The sequence below is a fragment of the Leptodactylus fuscus genome, chromosome 1, assembly GCF_031893055.1.
Source record: "Leptodactylus fuscus isolate aLepFus1 chromosome 1, aLepFus1.hap2, whole genome shotgun sequence".
NCBI classification, from domain to species: Eukaryota; Metazoa; Chordata; class Amphibia; order Anura; family Leptodactylidae; genus Leptodactylus; species Leptodactylus fuscus.
This window is the reverse complement of record NC_134265.1, coordinates 22,191,767-22,214,656: the sequence shown is the minus strand read 5'-3', so window position 1 is coordinate 22,214,656 and position 22,890 is coordinate 22,191,767. Positions and strand designations below refer to the sequence as shown.

The 22,890-nt window shown below is 35.8% G+C and overlaps 1 protein-coding gene across 6 annotated transcripts in view; it reads right to left on the bottom strand.

Annotated features, from left to right (window-relative positions):
• Positions 1–22,890, bottom strand: part of DCC (DCC netrin 1 receptor) — a 634,243-nt gene that overhangs the window by 126,679 nt on the left and 484,674 nt on the right. For all 6 annotated transcript variants that reach the window (XM_075267856.1, XM_075267865.1, XM_075267883.1 and 3 more), the window contains exons 10-11: positions 7,375–7,523; positions 790–928 (exon numbers count right to left, since the gene is read on the bottom strand). In XM_075267856.1, the coding sequence (XP_075123957.1) occupies positions 790–928; positions 7,375–7,523 (288 nt within the window). The remainder of the gene's footprint in view (positions 1–789; positions 929–7,374; positions 7,524–22,890) is intronic.

The window sequence follows — 22,890 nt, the reverse complement described above, 5'->3', positions numbered from 1 at the left end:
AGACACATTTACAAAAAAGACATGGCTTATCGGAAACTACTTGGCACATTTTCGGTCCTAAGGCATCAGATAATGGGGTAAACGTAGACTAGACGGCCTGAACTTAGACCAGATTTATAGCTACTGTGATAAATCTGGTGTAGTATAGGGTCTAAAACAGAGGCAGTATTAGTAAATCTACCCCAAGGTTTATCACCATGAGCCCATATGCCATGAGCCTGAGGAGCGGCATACAGAAAATATACAATCTTCTTGTTTATGATGAGGATCTGACAGCTGATCTGTCCTCAACCCGCTGTGTCGTCTGCAGCTCTGACTGACACCTGCCTGACAGCTGAGAAAAAGCAATACACTGCGACAATCTGAGATCTCACCCGTTCTGTGCCATGTGCAAATGAAAGTTTTCTAAAAATACGTATTATAGAAAAGTCAAGTGAAAGTCTTCAAATTCTGAAATCCAAAATATTACATTCTAGAAACATGAGGGGGTTTCGAAGGTCCTTAGCCACTTGTAGAGACTTACTGTATATCTTACCATTAGGGTTGAGCGATCGGGATCGGAAAAGATCGGATCCCAATCGGCAATCGAGCAAATTTCACGATCGGGATCAGCTGGAAAATGATCGGAAATTGGATTTTGACATCTCAAGATCGGCTCAACCCCAAAAGTGAATATTAGGGTTGACTGATCGGGATCGGAAAAGATTGGGTCTGGATCGACTGGAAAATGATCGGAGATCGGATTTAAAATCGATCCTGGAATCTCAAGATCGGCTCAACCCTACTTACCATCAGATAGCGTCATGACTGCGTGCTCCTCGGTAGACACACCCGGTCCGTAGCGATTGTAGGCCAAGACTCTTATGCTGTATTCCATAAACTTCCGAAGACCTTCTAATCTGTACGACAACCCATCAACTTCAATATTCTAGGAAATGAGGAGAGAACGTTAAATAACTGATATCTGATCCTTGATCTTGCATGAAATAGTCATGCAACGTTAGGCAGTAGGACATATATGATACATTGTGACGTTAGATAGGGAGATAGCTTGTATACGGCATACTGGTCACTCTCGAAACGAAAACGGGTTCAGAACCCTAATGATATCTGTAGGCAAACCCATTATTGGGCTACATAGTGGCGTGATATAAGATCATAATGTGGCGTTATTACACTGCACCTAATGAGTAAGATGGCGAACCTCAAGGGATTTGTTTTGCGAGGTTCGGCATTTCGGTTCATTTTGTGCCAAGCTTGTTTATATAGAACCAGAAGTGCTATTATTATACTCTCATCACACCCCATGATATAATAAATGGGGGCCTGTGGTACCCGCCAGTCCACGGCATTCTCTTTAGGCCTCTTCAGGCCTCCATCTGATATTTTGTACCGAGGCGTGTGATGTAATTCGGAGGCTGGAAGAGGCCTGAAGAAGACGCTATGAGACCAGGACACCCACGAGAGGTGAGGTAAGGTGAGTGTGTTTGTTATTTTCACTCTCCTAGGTCTCTACTGATTATACTTTGGGGTCTGAAGAATCTCTAGGGTATAATAATGTTTCTTGGCTGTTGAACCCCCAAATTTTGTGTTCAGGCGAATATGAAACTTTTGGAAATTTTGGGATTAATCTGGTTCAAAATGAACTGGTTCATCCATTCTCACTAATGATGGTTAATGTGGCCACTCTGCAATCCACAAGGTGCCACGGCTGTAACCCGAAAGTCATCAGAAATCCAACCCTACTAGATTGGTTGAAAATGGTTGCACATTATTTGCAATATTAAAGGAGTTGTCCAAGATTGTGATCTTGAGCTTCACTTGCTCTTCGTTGGCCAGTGATATCACATGGTAACTTGGCGATGCTCCATCTCAGTCCCATTCAAATGTCCTCCTATACAATGTGTGATGCTTTGATTGGTAAGTAGTGAAGAGTCCACAAAAATCAATATCATACACCCAGACCCAAACCCCTTTCATGTCACATAACTAAACGTTACCACATGGTCTAAGTCAGGGGTGCCCAATACGTCGATTGCGATCTAACGGTCAATCGCAAAGGACGTATGGGTCGATCGCGGGATGCAGCCAGGGATCCCCGGTGTCTGCTTGTTCACAGTGCAGGCTGAGAGTCGACTCTAAGCCTGCGCTGTGAACAAGCACTCCGGACACTTGCAGGCCGGGAAGCAGCAGCTCCGGGGGATAACGCGCTCCCCGCTCTTAGGGATGTTGGGAGCCGGGGTGCTGCTTGTTCACAGCGCAGGCTGAGAGTCATCTCCGGACACTGGCAGGCAGGGCTGCCTCATTCCCAGGCTGCCAGTGTCCAGAGATAACTCTCAGCCTACGCTGTGAACAAGCAGACACTGGGGATCCACAGAACGCCCCTGTCTCCTGCTCTCACACTCCACCCGACCCTGCCCACATGCCTGGCCCCGCCTACATACATGCCTGCCCCGCCCACAGGCCCACCCGGCCCCGCCCACAAGAAATGGGTAGTAGATCTTTTGCCTTGGTCAGTTTATAAAGTAGCTCACATGCTGAAAAAGTGTGAGCACCCCTGGTCTAAGTCATCTAATGAGGTTATACCCTATTGATTTGCACAACAAGGGCAAAATAGGCATCAGAGATGGGATTACTCTACTCATTGGACCCCTTTATGAGCCATTGTGGCTTAGTGGGGCCAGTGTGTCTAGGCATGTCTGGCCCTAGGTTGCTGCTCGCTTAATCCACCTCACCCCCCGATCCTCATCGGCTGCTCCCCTCTGCCAGTCCCTCCACTGGTTACCCATAGCCCAGCGAATTGAGTTCAAGCTACTAACGCTAACATACAAAGCCATCCACAACCTGTCCCCTCCATATATCTCTGACCTCATCTCCCGCTACCTGCCCACACGTAACCTCAGATCCTCCAACGACCTCCTACTCCGCTCTGCCCTCATCCGCTCCTCACACAACTGTCTCCAAGACTTCTCCCGTGCATCCCCCATACTCTGGAACTCCTTACCACGACACATAAGACTGACCCCCACAATCACAGGATTCAAGAAAGCCCTGAAGACTCACCTATTCAGGAAGGCCTACAACCCCCAATAACACTATCACCGCACCGCCATCTGTACAGTCTCCCCCTCTCCTTTTGTCTCTACCCCCTTCCCTCATAGATTGTAAGCCCTCGCGGGCAGGGCCCTCTACCCCACTGTGCCAGCCGGTCACTGTTAGTATTATATCTACCTGTATATTTTGTGTATTGTATGTAACCCCCAAATGTAAAGCACCATGGAATTAATGGCGCTATATAAATAAACAATAATAATAATAATAATAATAAAAGCAGAGCATCCACCGGAAATGTATAGATAGATGTAGAAAAATAGCCATAAGGAAGCCACACCCGCAGTATTCTTCTTTTTGTATAATTCTAGTGGCAAAATATTGCACTAAATATTTTATTACAGTATCCAGTAACACTTGAGAATGAAACTACTGGTTGCCAATAGACAATGTTTCCCTAAACAGCACTCCAAGAGGTCTGGCATGGTATTGCAGCTTATAAAATCTTCATTCTACGCTATTATTGTGTGCGATCTAATATTGTGACAGTGTAACAATGCGTTAAATGAGAATTTGATGCCTATTTTTGCATTAAGCCAATGCTGAAACCTTTAATTGACTCGGAAGGTTAAACAAGTCAATTCGTTTGACGGAAATCTCTGCCATCCTTTGGCAACATTGTATCAGTTAATGTTTTACACGGGTTCTCATACGGTGATGGATGGATGACAAATAGACACTTGGAGGTTTAGCCTGTCAAACTTAATAGCGGAAATGATTTGGGGAGTTCCTGGGGAAGCCTGAGCGTACCGCGCGGCTCGCTATTAATGATATAACAGACCATTGGTGCCTTTGGCTTTATTAAATTCTGTTACACTCTACAGTAATTATCTTTTCCACTGGTGAAATCTCCATCAAAAACACGGCCCGATATTTTAGTCCCTTCTATTTTCATCGCTCTCCTGACTCCTGATTTGATATTAAACGACTTTGATTTATGACTGCAGATGAAAGTGAAGACAGCGGAGACGACGACGCAGAATATCAAAGGGATACTTTGAAAATATTTTCTAAAATGGAGAAGTCTCTCCTGTCCCTGGTTTCTTAATGGACCCGGAGCCGGTGTCACCGTACCTTTAATGCGGCCTATAAAACTGGAAATGGCATACAAAGATCGGGTCCGTGACCTCGCAGAGGAGGAAGATGGAAGCGGCTATAAAATTAGACTGTGTTTTAGTGAGTCTGCTCTAATGTAATAGCTTCAGTCTTTCAGTTTAATTAAAATTATTCCGCTAAATGTCCTTTTTGATCAGAGGAAAGGATCACTGATGACTTTAAAGGGAACCCATCGCATTGGAAATCTGTGGACAGCATGGTATAGAGCAGGAGGAGCTGAGAAGATTGATATATAGGTTTGTAGGAAAAGCTCTTCAGTTAAACCCCTGTGCAATTTGAGCTTAGGAGTCCAGTGGGCGGTCCTTCCCAGCCAGGACACCCACTGGACTCCGAGAATCGCAGAGGTTCGAATGAATAAATTAGAAGCCACACCAACTATAAGAAAGGTGTCTACTTGAAAACTACCATTGTAGTCACAAAGGGTATTTGTGATCATTTGGGATCCCAGCAGTTGGATCCATTAGAATTGAACAGATGTATCCAGACCTAACTGATCTCCAATTTGACTCCAATTATCACCTAGCTAAACACATGATAGTTAGTGGATCCTTTTGTGTTAACTTATCACAAAATTACTAAATGAGATGAGTGGAATCCTGTATGTGAGTTCATAATGAATAGTTTTGGTTGAAACAGTTTATAGCCAACTGGGTCCATTACAAATTTTCCAAATTTTTTTTATTCTACCAAACATGAAATTTTGGGGGGCTTTCCTTGCCTAGCATCCCCTGGCAATTCGGTCTTCTTCCTGAGTTGTCTGACATTTTCTTCAGGCCAGGATGACTGCAGAAGCCTATGATTGGGTCTCAGTGATCACATGGGGACATTAAAGTCTTCACATTTTGACCCTACAATATCATTGGATACTTTGAAGCATCTTAGCGTGATGATGTTGACAGCTCCCCCGCTTGATCACTGAGGACAAATCACAGATCTCAATAGCAACCTGGGGGTTGAGGAACAATGCAAACAACCCTGGAAACGATGGAAAACTGGAATGGTGGAGAATGCGGGTGAAGCCCAGAAAAGATGATTTTTCATATTTTTAGAAACTTTCCCTGCTCACGCCTCTAGTTTTTATACTCTGGGGCTTGAAGAGACCCCAAAGGACAATAATCAACTTTAACTTTCAGTTTTTGTTCAACTTGAACCTTGCAAATATTTGCAAAACAAATCCGGCAAACCTTGCTCATCACTCTTTATGAACGTAGGAAAGGATTCTTTCCATTTAGAGCATCGATCTTCAGATTGCCGCAAGTAGAAGTCATTGAAAATGTAATAAGAGACACTTGTCCAATACTGAGAGCTATAAATACGTTATACTTAAGGTAAGCGTATGATGTTTAACCAGGGGAATGGTCGGCCATATGGGGTCAGGGTTGTATATTTTCCCATAGGAAGCAACATTGTCTACGAACACCTTGTTGAACTTGCCGCACGAGGGTCTCCATTACCTATACAACTATGCACATTATCCAGCTTGTAGAAAATCTTCAATTTGCCAGTTTTTAATTTCCACCCAGCTCTGGGTAAGAATAATCTCCAGATACTTATCTATCATCACAGAACGTGTCATTATCTCCTGTTCTACCTCATTTCTTTGATAATGTTCACACATGTTTTATAAGCAAACGGAACATGATGTAAGTTCATTTCCCTCTGATTACTTTTTTATGTCCTTCCAGAGAAGTGACCTCCAGATCCGCACTTAATTACTTCAGATTCAGTCCGACTAATGATCTAAGAAGCGACAATCCCGCGGTAATCGCTCTGAGCCTGATGGTCGCCGAGTCTCATATCGCGGCTTGTTATACATACAGTACATCGTGTTTAACGGCTTTATGGGAAATCCTTTTATCATGACACAATCTACTAATTGGGATTTTGGGCAAAAACTGGGACATGAAATAACGAAGAGATTATAGAACATGGTGCGACATGGCGAAGTATGGAAATTCCATTCTGACAATAGGTCTTCATTAAGATGATGGATGATGAGTGGTGGGAGATTGACAGGTCTGATGCAACGATATACAAGGAAAGCAATTAAAAAATATATGATATATGTTAGAAAAGCAAGAACAGGTGCTGATATATTATTAGGGATGAGACAACCGAAATCCAAAAATTCTGGATTCAGCTAAATACAACATTTTTGGGGCCTTTGCCACCCACAAATCATTATTATATGGGGTCATGTCATTGGAATGTCTTGCGTGACCATTGAGACCCCAATGATGATCCAGAGCTTTTGACTTAATCCGGAAGAAGCCACAAGAGCCCACGGATGAAGAAGAAGATGTCCAGGATAGATGAGGAAAGGTATCAGTGTTATTGTTCTTACCTTCCCGGGAAGAGATCCCAAAATATAATAATAGGACTTCCAAGCCCATCACTGTATACTATACCTACATTCTAATTTAGTATCTACTCATACAAAAAGGCCCTGTATCAATTCACTTTATAACCCTAATACTAGTATACCTCCTGCCATGATAAAGTAGAAACATCTGGACTTAAAGGGAATGTCCACTTTGAACACAATTTAGTTTTGTCTAAATTGGTCGCAAATTATCTGCTACTTTATTTTATAATATATTTTATAACAAGTCAAAGCTGCAAATCACTTACATGGACACATGAGCTCAATTATAGAATTATGGCTTCCTACAGTCACCACTAGGGGAGCTAAAGAGCAAACTGCATACTGGTAATACCTAAAACTCAATGATGCCACCGTATGGATTCACTACATTTTGCTATACGCCATGATGACTTTTGCTACTGCCATGGTAGAATTTCTTTATGATGCCAACTCATTGTCTTAAGTACCCTTGGGGGTTGGTATAGTTAAACAAAGAAAAGACAGAGCGTCAAGATGCATGGCATATGTGCGAAGTCTACAGAGCGGCTTCTACAGTGGTTCATTTATTTATAGTATCAGGTCTTATAAACCAGGTGACATCATATCCAATGAGAATAGTGACATCATATCAGGCAGACAAATTTTTACCCCAACCACAAGAATTTTGAGATGGTTACCAACTGCAACTTACGATCAATGGGGAACCAAAATGCATGGTTGAGCTGTAGTCATAATAGACCTTTAATGGGCTTGAATATCCCAAGTATATCCCAATCACTCACCTGTTCTCTCCCTGAAATAGTCTCTGTACACAGTACTCTGTAGCCTTGGACAGGACCATTTGCATAGGCAGGGGGTTCCCATGAAATTAAAATCGAGGTAGGTGATGTTGAGACCACTTGAAGATTTTCTACTGGTCCCGGAACTTGCACTGGAAGGAAACACACAAATTTTATTAAATCCTTTCTGGGCACAACTGTTTTGCAATTCTTATAACAGGTCTGGAGCAGTATTTCCTATAGCTCTTAATGTTGTGGTATTTCTATGTTATTATTTTTTTTTAAATCTGTTGGGGGTGTGTCCATACACAGTCTGACACTGTCCAATCAGGATTCACAATGTTAGGGTGTAATAGGCACTCCTCTCTGCAAGGCCAATGGCAATGCTCAGTTGACCTTTTGCCTATTCATTTTGTTAAGACCTGTGTGTAATACTTAATTTGCCCTGTCGGGGCACTGCAGGAAAACTGTACGCTTGCAAAAAGATCCTCCCATGGATCACTGCTGGGGATCGGGACAGATCAGATCCCGATCAACGATCAAGCAAATTTCGGGATGAAAAATGATTGGAAATCAGATTTTGAAATCTCAAGATCGGCTCAACCCTAAAAGTGACTTATAGAGAAGCATTGACTAGGGTTGAGCGATCGGGAAAAATCGGATCCTGATCGGCGATTGAGCAAACTGCACGATCAGGATCGGGATTAGGAATCGGCTGGAAAATGATCAGAAATTGTATTTTAAAATCGATCCTGAAATCTTAAGATCGATTCAATCCCAATCTCTGCTGAACCACTTGTCTGTAAATTTATATTTTATGAAAAAAATAAAAAATAAAAAGCAAAATAGAAAAAGTGGATACAACTAAATAGAATAAAATATTAAATAAGCCGAGTTTTTATTTTTTTTATGTATGTATGAATCAATAAAATAAAAAATTAAATTAATAAAATTAAAAAGCTAAAAAAAATTAAACACATTAAAAAATAAAATAAGCTGAATTTTTAGGTATGACTTTTTTGGGGTGATAAAATAAATAAAAATGAGGCAATGCATTAATAATAATAAACAAATAATAAATAAAAAACTAATAAATAATAAATATAAAAATAAATAAATAATACATTTAAAAAACTAATAAATAATAATAAATAATAAATAAATAATAAATAAAAAAATAAATAAATAATAAAAAAACCTAATAAATAATAAATAAAAAAATTAAAAATAAATACATAAAAACAATAAATTAAATACAAAATATAATAAAATTAATATAATTAATTAAACAAAACAAATAAATACAATAATAAAATAAATAATAAAATGGATATAATTAATTAAACAAAATGTAAAAATAAAATACAAAACAGAATAAGCGGAATCTCTCTGTATGTGTAAGTCCTTTCTTCTGGCTTTTGTGCGCAGGTTTGATGAACAACCTCGAAGATAATGCGTGAGAAACATTTTTACAGTTAATTGGATTTTTGACACTTAAAGAAAAACAACACAACAATGGCGAGGCCGGAACCCGGAGTCAAGCAGAATTAATCATCCTCATGACATTCCCTTCTCTTAGTGAATTACACGTATGAGTGCGGTGTATTCAAGACGGTATACCGCAGGAGCCTTAGAAATGCGATTAACCTCTCCTCATTATAAAGGCTTTAATATATAATGAAGATTTTTTTTGTTTCCTGGGCCACAGATCTGCAGGTAATTGTTTTATCTTTGTGTTCTGTCCAATATCTGAGTCTACGTGTGGCTGGGAATAGAATTACAGTCCTTCTACCTGTAATATAGAGAGTGCAATGTGCAATAAATGATACCGCCATATAACCTCCAAGTTACAGGTGTCTGCATTTATTAATGGAAAGGGAAAGATTTGCTGTCGGGTCAAAATCTTACAAGTGCCTAGATGTGTTGTAGTAGTCGGGTGACTTTACATCTGCAAGTAATATATCTCAAAATAAGGTTACTGCAAGGAAATCCAATGAATGCAAAGAAGAAGAAAAGAGTCACATTCTAGATTTATAATTAATTTTTATATTATTATTATTATTATTATTATTATTATTATTATTATTATTATTATTTCAATTTAATATTACATTTTAATTTTTAATTAAAGTTTTGAAGGCATTGCCCAATCGCAGACAGCTCCTTTAATCTGAAAGCTGAGAAACCAATCAGCTGATTACCTTGAGTCCAACCCCCAAGCTATAACCAGTTACATGTTAATTCTACAGTGGCCACTGCAGGGGAAATAAGGTATTGCAGGATGGTCATTCAGAAAAATGGCTGTTGATTATCTATCTATCTATCTATCTATCTATCTATCTATCTATCTCATATCTATCTATCTATCTATCTATCTATCTATCTCCTATCTATCTATCTATCTATCTCCTATCTATCTATCTATCTATCTATCTATCTATCTATCTATCTCATATCTATCTATCTATCTATCTATCTATCTCCTATCTATCTATCTATCTATCTATCTATCTATCTATCTATCTCATATCTATCTATCTATCTATCTATCTATCTCCTATCTATCTATCTATCTATCTATCTATCTATCTATCTCCTATCTATCTATCTATCTATCTATCTATCTAACTATCTATCTATCTATCTATCTATCTATCTATCTATCTATCTATCTATCTCCTATCTTTCTATCTATCATCTATCTATCTATCTATCTATCTATCTCAGACAATAATACAATCCAAACCGAACATAAAAATGATATTTTTTTTATACAATTTCTATATATTTTTATTTAATTGAAATACAAAAAAAATGCAATTAAAGGAGCGGCACAGTGAGATAGTCGCAGTGAGATAGTCGCAGTGAGATATGTAAATCTCAGCCATTGTAATACAAATGATTTATTATTTTTCTAAATGTAGCCACTGTATGCGCGTGTCACCGAACACTAGGGTCCATTTATCAAGGTGCGGGAAAACTTGGGGGCTACTATATGTGATTTATGTAGCTATTAAGATCTGTATGAGTATTGTTAAAGGAAACCACATTCATCATATGTGAACCCAACAATACTGGGAGAACCTCCATATACAACCGAGAGAATTGTAGCTTCGGGCGAGAAGGGTCTTAGTGGAAGATTGTCACCTAAAACTGGACATTTATACATGTCCTACAAATAGAATACAAATGATACAAATATGTAACATATATACATAGAAGGTTATTTTTTAATTTATTTTTTAAATAATATTTTTGCATATTTTTCGGATGTATTAATATTATTTTTTAAATATTTAATATCCTATTAATATTTTCCATAATTTAATCTATTTTCTTACTTGTATATATTTCCTTCTACCCCGTGCCTCTGTCTGTGCTCTCGTCTCCAGTGATCACTGACTTCGCACTTACTATATAGGAACTTTAAATTATTAATGTAGAGAAATTAGTAGGGAGAAAAAAAACATTCCCGTGCCAGAGATTTAACCCCGAACATGAAGGATTTCACATGTCTTGTAATAATTCAGAAAACGCAGAAGGAATCTGATCTAGTGATGACCTGTATGAAAGATTCATGGATTAGAAGGGAATCTACATCTCTGCAAATTAATTTACTGATTGAAAAGAATGCGGATTGTACAGTGATCATTAATTTACCAAACTGTCCGGGTGTCTCCGAAATATGAATTTATAGCCCCGAAGCAAAATACTGAAATTATAGCTATATCCGTATACAGTATATAGATGGAGGACGTATTATAGTAGTTATATTCTTGTACATAGGAGCAGTATTATAGTAGTTATAGTCTTGTACATAGGGAGCAGTATTATAGTAGTTATATTCTTGTACATAGGGGCAGTATTATAGTAGTTATATTCTTGTACATAGGAGTAGTATTATAGTAGTTATATTCTTGTACATAGGAACAGTATTATAGTAGTTATATTCGTGTACATAGGAGTAGTATTATAGCAGTTATATCCTTGTACATAGGAGGTAGTATTATAGTAGTTATATTCTTGTACATAGGAGCAGTATTATAGTAATTATAGTCTTGTACATAGGAGCAGTATTATAGTAGTTATATTCTTGTACATAGGAGTAGTATTATAGTAGTTATATTCTTGTACATAGGAACAGTATTATAGTAGTTATATTCGTGTACATATGAGTAGTATTATAGCAGTTATATCCTTGTACATAGGAGGTAGTATTATAGTAGTTATATTCTTGTACATAGGAGCAGTATTATAGTAATTATAGTCTTGTACATAGGAGCAGTATTATAGTAGATATATTCTTGTACATAGGAGCAGTATTATAGTAGTTATATTCTTGTACATAGGAGTAGTATTATAGTAGTTATATTCTTGTACATAGGAACAGTATTATAGTAGTTATATTCGTGTACATAGGAGTAGTGTTATAGTAGTTATATTCTTGTACATAGGAGTAGTATTATAGCAGTTATATCCTTGTACATAGGAGGTAGTATTATAGTAGTTATATTCTTGTACATAGGAGCAGTATTATAGTAATTATAGTCTTGTACATAGGAGCAGTATTATAGTAGATATATTCTTGTACATAGGAGCAGTATTATAGTAGTTATATTCTTGTACATAGGAGCAGTATCATAGTAGTTATATTCTTGTACATAAGAGCAGTATTATACTAGTTATATTCTTGTAAATAGGAGTAGTATTATAGTAGTTATATTCTTGTACATAGGAGCAGTATTATAGTAATTATAGTCTTGTACATAGGAGCAGTATTATAGTAGATATATTCTTGTACATAGGAGTAGTATTATAGTAGTTATATTCTTGTACATAGGAGCAGTATTATAGTAGTTATATTCTTGTACATAGGAGCAGTATTATAGTAGTTATATTCTTGTACATAAGAGCAGTATTATACTAGTTATATTCTTGTACATAGGAGCAGTATTATAGTAGTTATATTCTTGTACATGGGAGTAGTATTATAGTAGTTATATTCTTGTACATAGGAGCAGTATTATAGTAGTTATATTCTTGTACATAGGAGCAGTATTATAGTAGTTATATTCTTGTACATAGGAGCAGTATTATAGTAGATATATTCTTGTATATAGGAGCAGTATTATAGTAGTTATATTCTTGTACATAGGAACAGTATTATAGTAGTTATATTCTTGTACATAAGAGCAGTATTATACTAGTTATATTCTTGTACATAGGAGCAGTATTATAGTAGTTATATTCTTGTACATAAGAGCAGTATTATACTAGTTATATTCTTGTACATAGGAGTAGTATTATAGTAGTTATATTCTTGTACATAGGAGCAGTATTATAGTAATTATAGTCTTGTACATAGGAGCAGTATTATAGTAGATATATTCTTGTACATAGGAGTAGTATTATAGTAGTTATATTCTTGTACATAGGAGCAGTATTATAGTAATTATAGTCTTGTACATAGGAGCAGTATTATAGTAGTTATATTCTTGTACATAAGAGCAGTATTATACTAGTTATATTCTTGTACATAGGAGCAGTATTATAGTAGTTATATTCTTGTACATGGGAGTAGTATTATAGTAGTTATATTCTTGTACATAGGAGCAGTATTATAGTAGTTAAATTCTAGTACATAGGAGCAGTATTATAGTAGTTATAGTCTTGTACAGAGGGAGCAGTATTATAGTAGTTATATTCTTGTACATAGGGGGCAGTATTATAGTAGTTATATTCTTGTACATAGGGAGCAGTATTATAGTAGTTATATTCTTGTACATAGGAGCAGTATTATAGTAGTTATATTCTTGTACATAGGAGCAGTATTATAGTAGTTATATTCTTGTACATAGGAGCAGTATTATAGTAGTTATAGTCTTGTACATAGGAGCAGTATTATAGTAGATATATTCTTGTACATAGGAGTAGTATTATAGTAGTTATATTCTTGTACATAGGAGCAGTATTATAGTAGTTATATTCTTGTACATAAGAGCAGTATTATACTAGTTATATTCTTGTACATAGGAGTAGTATTATAGTAGTTATATTCTTGTACATAGGAGCAGTATTATAGTAATTATAGTCTTGTACATAGGAGCAGTATTATATTAGATATATTCTTGTACATAGGAGTAGTATTATAGTAGTTATATTCTTGTACATAGGAGCAGTATTATAGTAGTTATATTCTTGTACATAGGAGCAGTATTATAGTAGTTATATTCTTGTACATAAGAGCAGTATTATACTAGTTATATTCTTGTACATAGGAGCAGTATTATAGTAGTTATATTCTTGTACATGGGAGTAGTATTATAGTAGTTATATTCTTGTACATAGGAGCAGTATTATAGTAGTTATATTCTTGTACATAGGAGCAGTATTATAGTAGTTATAGTCTTGTACAGAGGGAGCAGTATTATAGTAGTTATATTCTTGTACATAGGAGCAGTATTATAGTAGTTATATTCTTGTACATAGGAGCAGTATTATAGTAGTTATATTCTTGTACATAGGAGCAGTATTATAGTAGTTATATTCTTGTACATAGGAGCAGTATTATAGTAGTTATATTCTTGTACATAGGGGGCAGTATTATAGTAGTTATATTCTTGTACATAGGAGCAGTATTATAGTAGTTATAGTCTTGTACATAGGAGCAGTATTATAGTAGTTATATTCTTGTACATAGGAGCAGTATTATAGTAGTTATAGTCTTGTACAGAGGGAGCAGTATTATAGTAGTTATATTCTTGTACATAGGAGCAGTATTATAGTAGTTATATTCTTGTACATAGGAGCAGTATTATAGTAGTTATAGTCTTGTACAGAGGGAGCAGTATTATAGTAGTTATATTCTTGTACATAGGAGCAGTATTATAGTAGTTATATTCTTGTACATAGGAGCAGTATTATAGTAGTTATATTCTTGTACATAGGAGCAGTATTATAGTAGTTATATTCTTGTACATAGGAGCAGTATTATAGTAGTTATATTCTTGTACATAGGGGGCAGTATTATAGTAGTTATATTCTTGTACATAGGAGCAGTATTATAGTAGTTATATTCTTGTACATAGGAGCAGTATTATAGTAGTTATATTCTTGTACATAGGGGGCAGTATTATAGTAGTTATATTCTTGTACATAGGAGCAGTATTATAGTAGTTATAGTCTTGTACATAGGAGCAGTATTATAGTAGATATATTCTTGTACATAGGAGTAGTATTATAGTAGTTATATTCTTGTACATAGGAGTAGTATTATAGTAGTTATATTCTTGTACATAGGAGCAGTATTATAGTAGTTATATTCTTGTACATAGGAGCAGTATTATAGTAGTTATATTCTTGTACATAGGAGCAGTATTATAGTAGTTATAGTCTTGTACATAGGGAGCAGTATTATAGTAGTTATATTCTTGTACATAGGAGCAGTATTATAGTAGTTATATTCTTGTACATAGGAGCAGTATTATAGTAGTTATAGTCTTGTACATAGGGAGCAGTATTATAGTAGTTATATTCTTGTACATAGGAGCAGTATTATAGTAGTTATATTCTTGTACATAGGAGCAGTATTATAGTAGTTATAGTCTTGTACATAGGGAGCAGTATTATAGTAGTTATATTCTTGTACATAGGAGCAGTATTATAGTAGATATATTCTTGTACATAGGAGTAGTATTATAGTAGTTATATTCTTGTACATAGGAGTAGTATTATAGTAGTTATATTCTTGTACATAGGAGCAGTATTATAGTAGTTATATTCTTGTACATAGGAGCAGTATTATAGTAGTTATAGTCTTGTACATAGGGAGCAGTATTATAGTAGTTATATTCTTGTACATAGGAGCAGTATTATAGTAGTTATATTCTTGTACATAGGAGCAGTATTATAGTAGTTATAGTCTTGTACATAGGAGCAGTATTATAGTAGATATATTCTTGTACATAGGAGTAGTATTATAGTAGTTATACTCTTGTACATAGGAGCAGTATTATAGTAGTTATATTCTTGTACATAAGAGCAGTATTATACTAGTTATATTCTTGTACATAGGAGTAGTATTATAGTAGTTATATTCTTGTACGTAGGAGCAGTATTATAGTAGTTATAATCTTGTATATAGGAGTAGTATTATAGTAGTTATATTCTTGTACATAGGAGCAGTATTATAGTAGTTATATTCTTGTACATAGGGAGCAGTATTATAGTAGTTATATTCTTGTACATAGGAGCAGTATTATAGTAGTCATATTCTTGTACATAGGGAGCAGTATTATAGTAGTTATATTTTTGTACATAGGGGTAGTATTATAATAGTTATATTCTTGTACATAGGAGGTAGTATTATAGTAGTTATATTCTTGTACATAGGGGCAGTATTATAGTAGTTATATTTTTGTACATAGGGGTAGTATTATAATAGTTATATTCTTGTACATAGGAGGTAGTATTATAGTAGTTATATTCTTGTACATAGGAGCAGTATTATAGTAGTTATATTCTTGTACATAGGAGCAGTATTATACTAGTTATATTCTTGTACATAGGAGCAGTATTATAGTAGATATATTCTTGTACATAGGAGGTAGTATTATAGTAGTTATATTCTTGTACATAGGAGTAGTATTATAGTAGTTATATTCTTGTACATAGGAGCAGTATTATACTAGTTATATTCTTGTACATAGGAGCAGTATTATAGTAGATATATTCTTGTACATAGGGGGCAGTATTATAGTAGTTATATTCTTGTACATAGGAGTAGTATTATAGTAGTTATATTCTTGTACATAGGAGCAGTATTATACTAGTTATATTCATGTACATAGGAGCAGTATTATAGTAGATATATTCTTGTATATAGGAGTAGTATTATAGTAGTTATATTGTTGTACATAGGGGTAGTATTATAATAGTTATATTCTTGTACATAGGAGGTAGTATTATAGCAGTTACATTCTTGTACATAGGAGCAGTATTATAGTAGTTATATTCTTGTATATAGAGGGCAATATTACATTAGCTATATACTCCAATGCTCTATTATTTATGGATATATCCTTTTCTATAACTGTATAAACACTAAAGACCCCACATTATTATCTCCAGGTATATATCGTATAATGTGTATTATATCCAGCCACATTTTATATCAGTATGATAGAAATTACACTAACCCCCAAAACCCAAACAGCTGAATTCTAATAAATCAAACATCCATTCGCTCGTGTATTTTGTTATTTTCCTTTCCTAAGCCGATAACCTTTTCAGTGCACGCTTTACAAGTCTGTCCTATCGATTTCAGCAGAAAGCCTCCCCTGTTTTAAATGCGAACACAATTTACACAACCTCTAAAACGAAAAGCAATAGCTTTACAGTCAATTGCACATTTTTTAATATGAGCTTATGTGGCTGTGGCATGTGTGCAGAATTACCCTGATTCCAACCTTGTAGATTCTGGGCCATCTTTGCAGATGTTGCAGAGCTGAGATTGTCAAGGTATTATTTGTGGTTTAACCTAGAACTGCTGCATTACCTTGTTCTTCTGTTTATGTTTAGAGTGAATGTGTCGCCAAGAAATCATCTGTTTTTCAAGTATGCTTTTATGATGACTATCTATCTATCTATCTATCTATCTATCTATCTATCTATCATCTATCTATCTATCTATCTATCTATCTATCATCTATCTATCTATCTATCTATCTATCTATCTATCTATCATCTATCTCTCTATCTATCTATCTATCTATCTATATCCTATCTATCTATCTATCTATCTATCTATCTATCTATCATCTATCTCTCTATCTATCTATCTATCTATCTATCTATATCCTATCTATCTATCTATCTATCTATCTATCTATCTATCTATCTATCTATCTATCATCTATCTCTCTATCTATCTATCTATCTATCTATCTATATCCTATCTATCTATTTATCTATCTATCTATCTATCTATCTCCTATCTCTCTATCTATCTATCTCTCTATCTCCTATCTATCTATCTATCTATCTATCTATCTATCTATCTATTATCTATCTATCTATCTATCTATCTATCTATCTATCTATCTATCTCCTATCTCTCTATCTATCTATCTATCTATCTATCTATCTCTCTATCTCCTATCTATCTATCTATCTATCTATCTATCTATCTATCTATCTATCTATCTATCCTGCAATTTCCACTATTTCCAGCTCTGCTACAGATATGCTGTATATTACATACCAGTTGTGTCTCCTCTTCTCAATGCTATATGAATTATACTAGTTGTATAAAGTCTCCCCTTGTATTGCCATACTGCAAAAATACATCTTTCCATGCCATGGTGTCAGGCCGGGTGCTTTGACTAGACACAGGCAGTGAAGTGTGCAGAGGAATCTACAAGCAGGTGACCATGAGCTTCACCATGATGGATCTTTTTGGCCGGGTTTAATGACCCTTGATTTTTTTTTTAAAGGGACGGAAAAAAGTCCGAAATCTATCTAAGCCTCATTCCTTGTGTAGATGAGGGCTATCTATTGTTTACAGCCAATTCAGGAGAAACGTTGTCTGTAATGTGGTTCCATAGGATGACAGAGAATCTATAATCTCCATGTCCATATGGTCACTGCTCTATCTTTCATATCTCCAGGGCTGAGAATCCTCACCACATTGGGGGGTACTTAGAATATTTTATGACAATTGCTTTTCTTAACATGTGTTGATGGTTCTATTTTTAATTTTCTATATTACAAAAAAAAAAAAAAAATTACAATATCCTGCAATTTTCACTCTGTCCACTAAGCCTAAGTAGAATTATGTTTTCTAGTTATGTTAGTGTTTTTTTTTTTTTTTTTTTATTGCAGCAGACACCTGATTCACACCATAAACATAACAGACAAGATCACAATAGAAGTTCACAACCATGGTGCTCCATCACTACATCCACTACAGACATTAGAGGATATCACAGCTTATCTACTCCCTCACCCTGCCCAGAACATATCTAGAAAATTCTTCTATAGACTTCAATAGGTCGGCTCAGTGTATTGCTGCCTATGGCCATGACTGTGCCGTAAAGCATATCACTGAATGCTGTAAATAGAAAAGAGGAGCTTAGGCAAGATGGCTGCCTCCATAATCATGTACATCATATTACTTACATTTAGGGTTGAGCTGATCTTGAGATTTCAGGATCGATTTTAAAATCCGATTTCCGATCATTTTCCAGCCAATCCTGAACGTGAAATGTGCTCGATCGCCGATCGGGATCCAATCTTTTCCGATCCCGATAGCTCAACCTAAGTCAATGCTTCTCTATGGGAAAAGTCACTTTTAGGATTGAGCCAATCTTGAGATCTCAAAATCCAATTTCTGATCATTTCCAGCCGATCCCAATCGTGAAATTTGCTCGATCGCCGATCAGGATTCGATCTTTTCCGATCCCGATCGCTCAAACTCTACTTACATTATATTGCTGTCTGTTATATTGCAGTATGATATATTGTTAGTGTATTTCATACATTCTATCATATTATAATCTAGTCTATTCTACTCTAATATTATATTATATCATGTTATAGAATAGTTTCAGTATTTTATATTACTGTATATTTGTAACGGGATTAGCTCAGGGATCGCTGTCTTGAGCACTTTTTGGCACAAAATGAAAGTCCAATCCAGCCAAGCATGGTGCAACTGCCCGCATCCTCCACCATTTGTAACAGGATTGGCTCAGGGATCGCTGTATCCTCATTCTACTGGACTGGACTGTCATATTTGTGTCAAAAAGTGCTTGTCTGCCTGAGGAGACGGCGATCCCTGAGCTAATCCCGTCACAATATTATATTGCTTTTTATTGTATATATACATTTTATGTTATGTTACAATATAGTCAATTATTTTATATGATATTATATTACTATACATTAAATTATTTCATGTAATACATTCCATTATTTTATATTACTGTACATTATATCTAATATAATTTTTTGTCCTATTATTATGTTAATGTCCATTACAGTATATATTATATTATATTTCTCTGTATTATATTGTTATATTGCGTGATATTTAATTGTGTCATATAATATTATGATATTACTTACACAATATATTACATTATGCTGTATTGTGTCGCATAGTATTATATTATATTATATTATATTACAATTTCAAACACTGGTTTCTTATACCAAGAAAACGAACGCTGTTATCATGGGAATAATGCCTTCTAAGTATACTTCTCATTTTACGGAGTTATATTTTTCGCCATCAAGCTATTCCTCCGAAATCTCTAATCTTAGGCGGCAGATTATTTATAATGCGTATGATAAAGAACAATTTACTGTCCCCTATCTGCCGACTGGATCAGGGCGATACTTCTCCGATGATTGAGTCACAGTTTGTATTAAGTTTCTTTCATTTTCAGAATTTAGAAGATAAGGAGTTCATTAACTTCTTGGCAGATTCCGTCTTCTCCGGAGATAAATAGGGAAAGACAAATAGATTTCCACATTAAATTATTGAGCAGAAGTTTGAGAATGACTTCAATTAAGAATGAATCTGGCGTGTTATAAAGCTCCAGGAGATGAGATCTTTTGTCTTCATGTTAATTGATAAATCCCATTTGGTTATGTCAACCCCAACCCTAAATAAACCGGCGCATATTCCTGCAGAATTGGTTTAGAATAAGATTTGTGACGATAGCCGCATACTTAGACTTCATAATAAGACTTCTTGTTAATTACCTTTTCTTCTATTCCTTGAAGACGTCCCCCCCCCCCAATGGAATGTAAGCAAAAAAATAGGCAGACTTTACACAATGCTTTACCAAATGCTGATGAGGATAAAAAGGCAGAAACAGATCTGTCCACATCTTGCAATCAGATTATTTTTTAGGGGGCCCATCTAACAAAAAGGGATTCGACATCCAAAGAGATATATCACTTTACAAGTATGAGTGTCATGGCTTCAAGGTACTAATGAAAAAAATCGATTAATAAGATTTGTACTCTAAGCTGATGAGATCAAAAAGGCAGAAACAGAATTGTCAAAAATCTGATTATTTTAGGGGACCAATCTCTCAAAAGGAATTGGACAAACCCTTCATAAAGAGACATCAGTTCTCTACTGTAACTGATGAGTCTGAAACAGATCTGTCCAAATCTTGTAATCAGATTATTTTATGGAGACCCATCTAATAAAAAGGGATTGGACCACCCCAACTAATAGATATATCAGTTTACAAAAATGATCATCATGGATTCAAGGTAATTCAGAAAAAAATAGAGGATAAGATCTTACTCTAAGCTGATGAGACCAAAAACACAGAAACAGATCTGACCCAACAAAAAAGGATTGGGAAAACCCTTCTAACTGTAACTGATGAGTGCAAAAAAGACCGAAACATATCTCTCCACATCAGATCATTTTAGAAGGACCAATCTCACAAAAAAGATTGGGCAACCCCTTCATAGAAATATATCAGTTTTCTACTGTAACTTATGAGTGCTAAAAGGTCGGAACAGATCTGTCCAAATCTTGTGATCAGATTATTTTAGGGAGACCCATCTAAAAAATGGATTAGACAACCCTGACTAATAGATATCTCAGTTTACAAAAATGATCATCATGGCTTCAAGGTAATACAGAAAAAACAGATGATAAGATCTTACTCTAAGCTGATGAGACCAAAAATGCAGAAACAGATCTGACTAAACAAAAAGTGATTGGACAACCCCTCTCTACTCTATGCTGATGAGACCAAAAAGGCAGAAACTATCCTGTGATCACATTATTTTCGACAGACCAATCTAACAAAAAGAGATTGGACAACCCCTTCATAGAGGTATATTGATTCTCTACTCTAATTTATTATACCAAAAGGCCGAAACAGATGTGTCCCACAACTTATGTCTCCGCTTGAGTTATGTTGTAAAGCTCCCCATATACATTACAAGGGTGTTGGCCAAATACTTGTTCAACCAACAACTATTCTTCCTAACATTCCCATAGAGATGTATTAGGAACCCATGGACAATAGAGGTGCTGGTCCAGATAAATAAAGGGATTCCTGATTTCTAATCCTGGACTGTCCCTTCGGGTACTTTACAGTAAGTCATATTACATCTTATTTATGATGCAGTAATATGGTATAGAATTGATACAACAAACATCCTTAACTTGTGCTCTCTCTACCTGACTGTATCCGCGGCGCGCGCAGCTCATTTATTACTCCGAGATTTTATTGAGTGTGACAGAGAAAAATCGAGAATTAATAAAGTTAGACATGACTTAGCCCCTTGTCATTCTGCAGTTATGTAATGAAGTATAACCGCACACGATGCTCATTATCTACCTGCCTATGGTCATTTATTGTAATTATCTTACAAAAACAATCCACTCACAGTAATCTATATATATATACTATGAAGAAATATACTCAGACTGCAGGTTACTACTCAAGACATATTTAGGGTGTTACTATAGGGGTGCAGTTGTAACAATTGTATTTGAGACTTGGTCCCTAAGAGAGCCCCTCGGGACATATGAGGACACAGTATTTCCATATATGACCAAAGAGCCTCGAGGCATGCCTCTGGCTATCTCCATTTAATGTTAGACATTGCATATAGGTGAATTGGTGTTGCTAAATGTATATCCATGTGTTTGCATTAGGATTCTATTATGTGCTATACTGCCGGGATGCCCTAAGCTTGCACACTGTAAAATACCAGGGATCCACTACTGATTAGAAGGGCTGGTTTCAGGGGCTGCAAAAATGGGTACATTTTTATGGTCACTGTTTTCTAAGGTTATACTTGCTACCTCTCCTGGAACATCACGGAGGTGGAAAAACAGAGGTGAATTCCTAGACAAGAAGACATTTCTCCTGAGCAAAAGAATCCAATGGAAATAAAAGATTCCAGCTTACATCCACGGTCCTTATAAAACGTAGCGTTTATTCCAAAGTTAAAAAACACACATGTTCACAAGCAGTATCGTCTCGTAGGTATATCGATCCCTTACATAGACTCTCTGACGCGTTTCGAAGACATAAAGTCTTCTTAGTCGTAGCCTGTCGTAGCCTGACATTTCTCCTGAACCTGGTGGAACTTTCCCACATCTTCCAGGCTTTCTGTTATTTATATGGTCGCTAACATTTCAGAAAACTTCATCTCATGTGATTCTGGACCAACATATATAACATTTTATTGGAAAAATGTTGCTGTTTTCTGATTGAAAAACCTCTCTAAAGTTGTCTCCTTGCTAGCTAATTTACTGTTCACTTCCTGTTACTAGGGAAGATTCGTCCATTGATACCATTAAAAAAGCAAGATGGTTTTATAGAGAATGCAGGAGGGGGAGGCTGGGCTTTACTCACACATTCCACACAGCTTTCCTGATTGTGCTCAGATTTCTCTTTTTCAGTGTTGGGAATTTTTTTAGCTGGAACATAACCTGGATTTGCAGACGAGTGTTCCCGGATGACCTATATT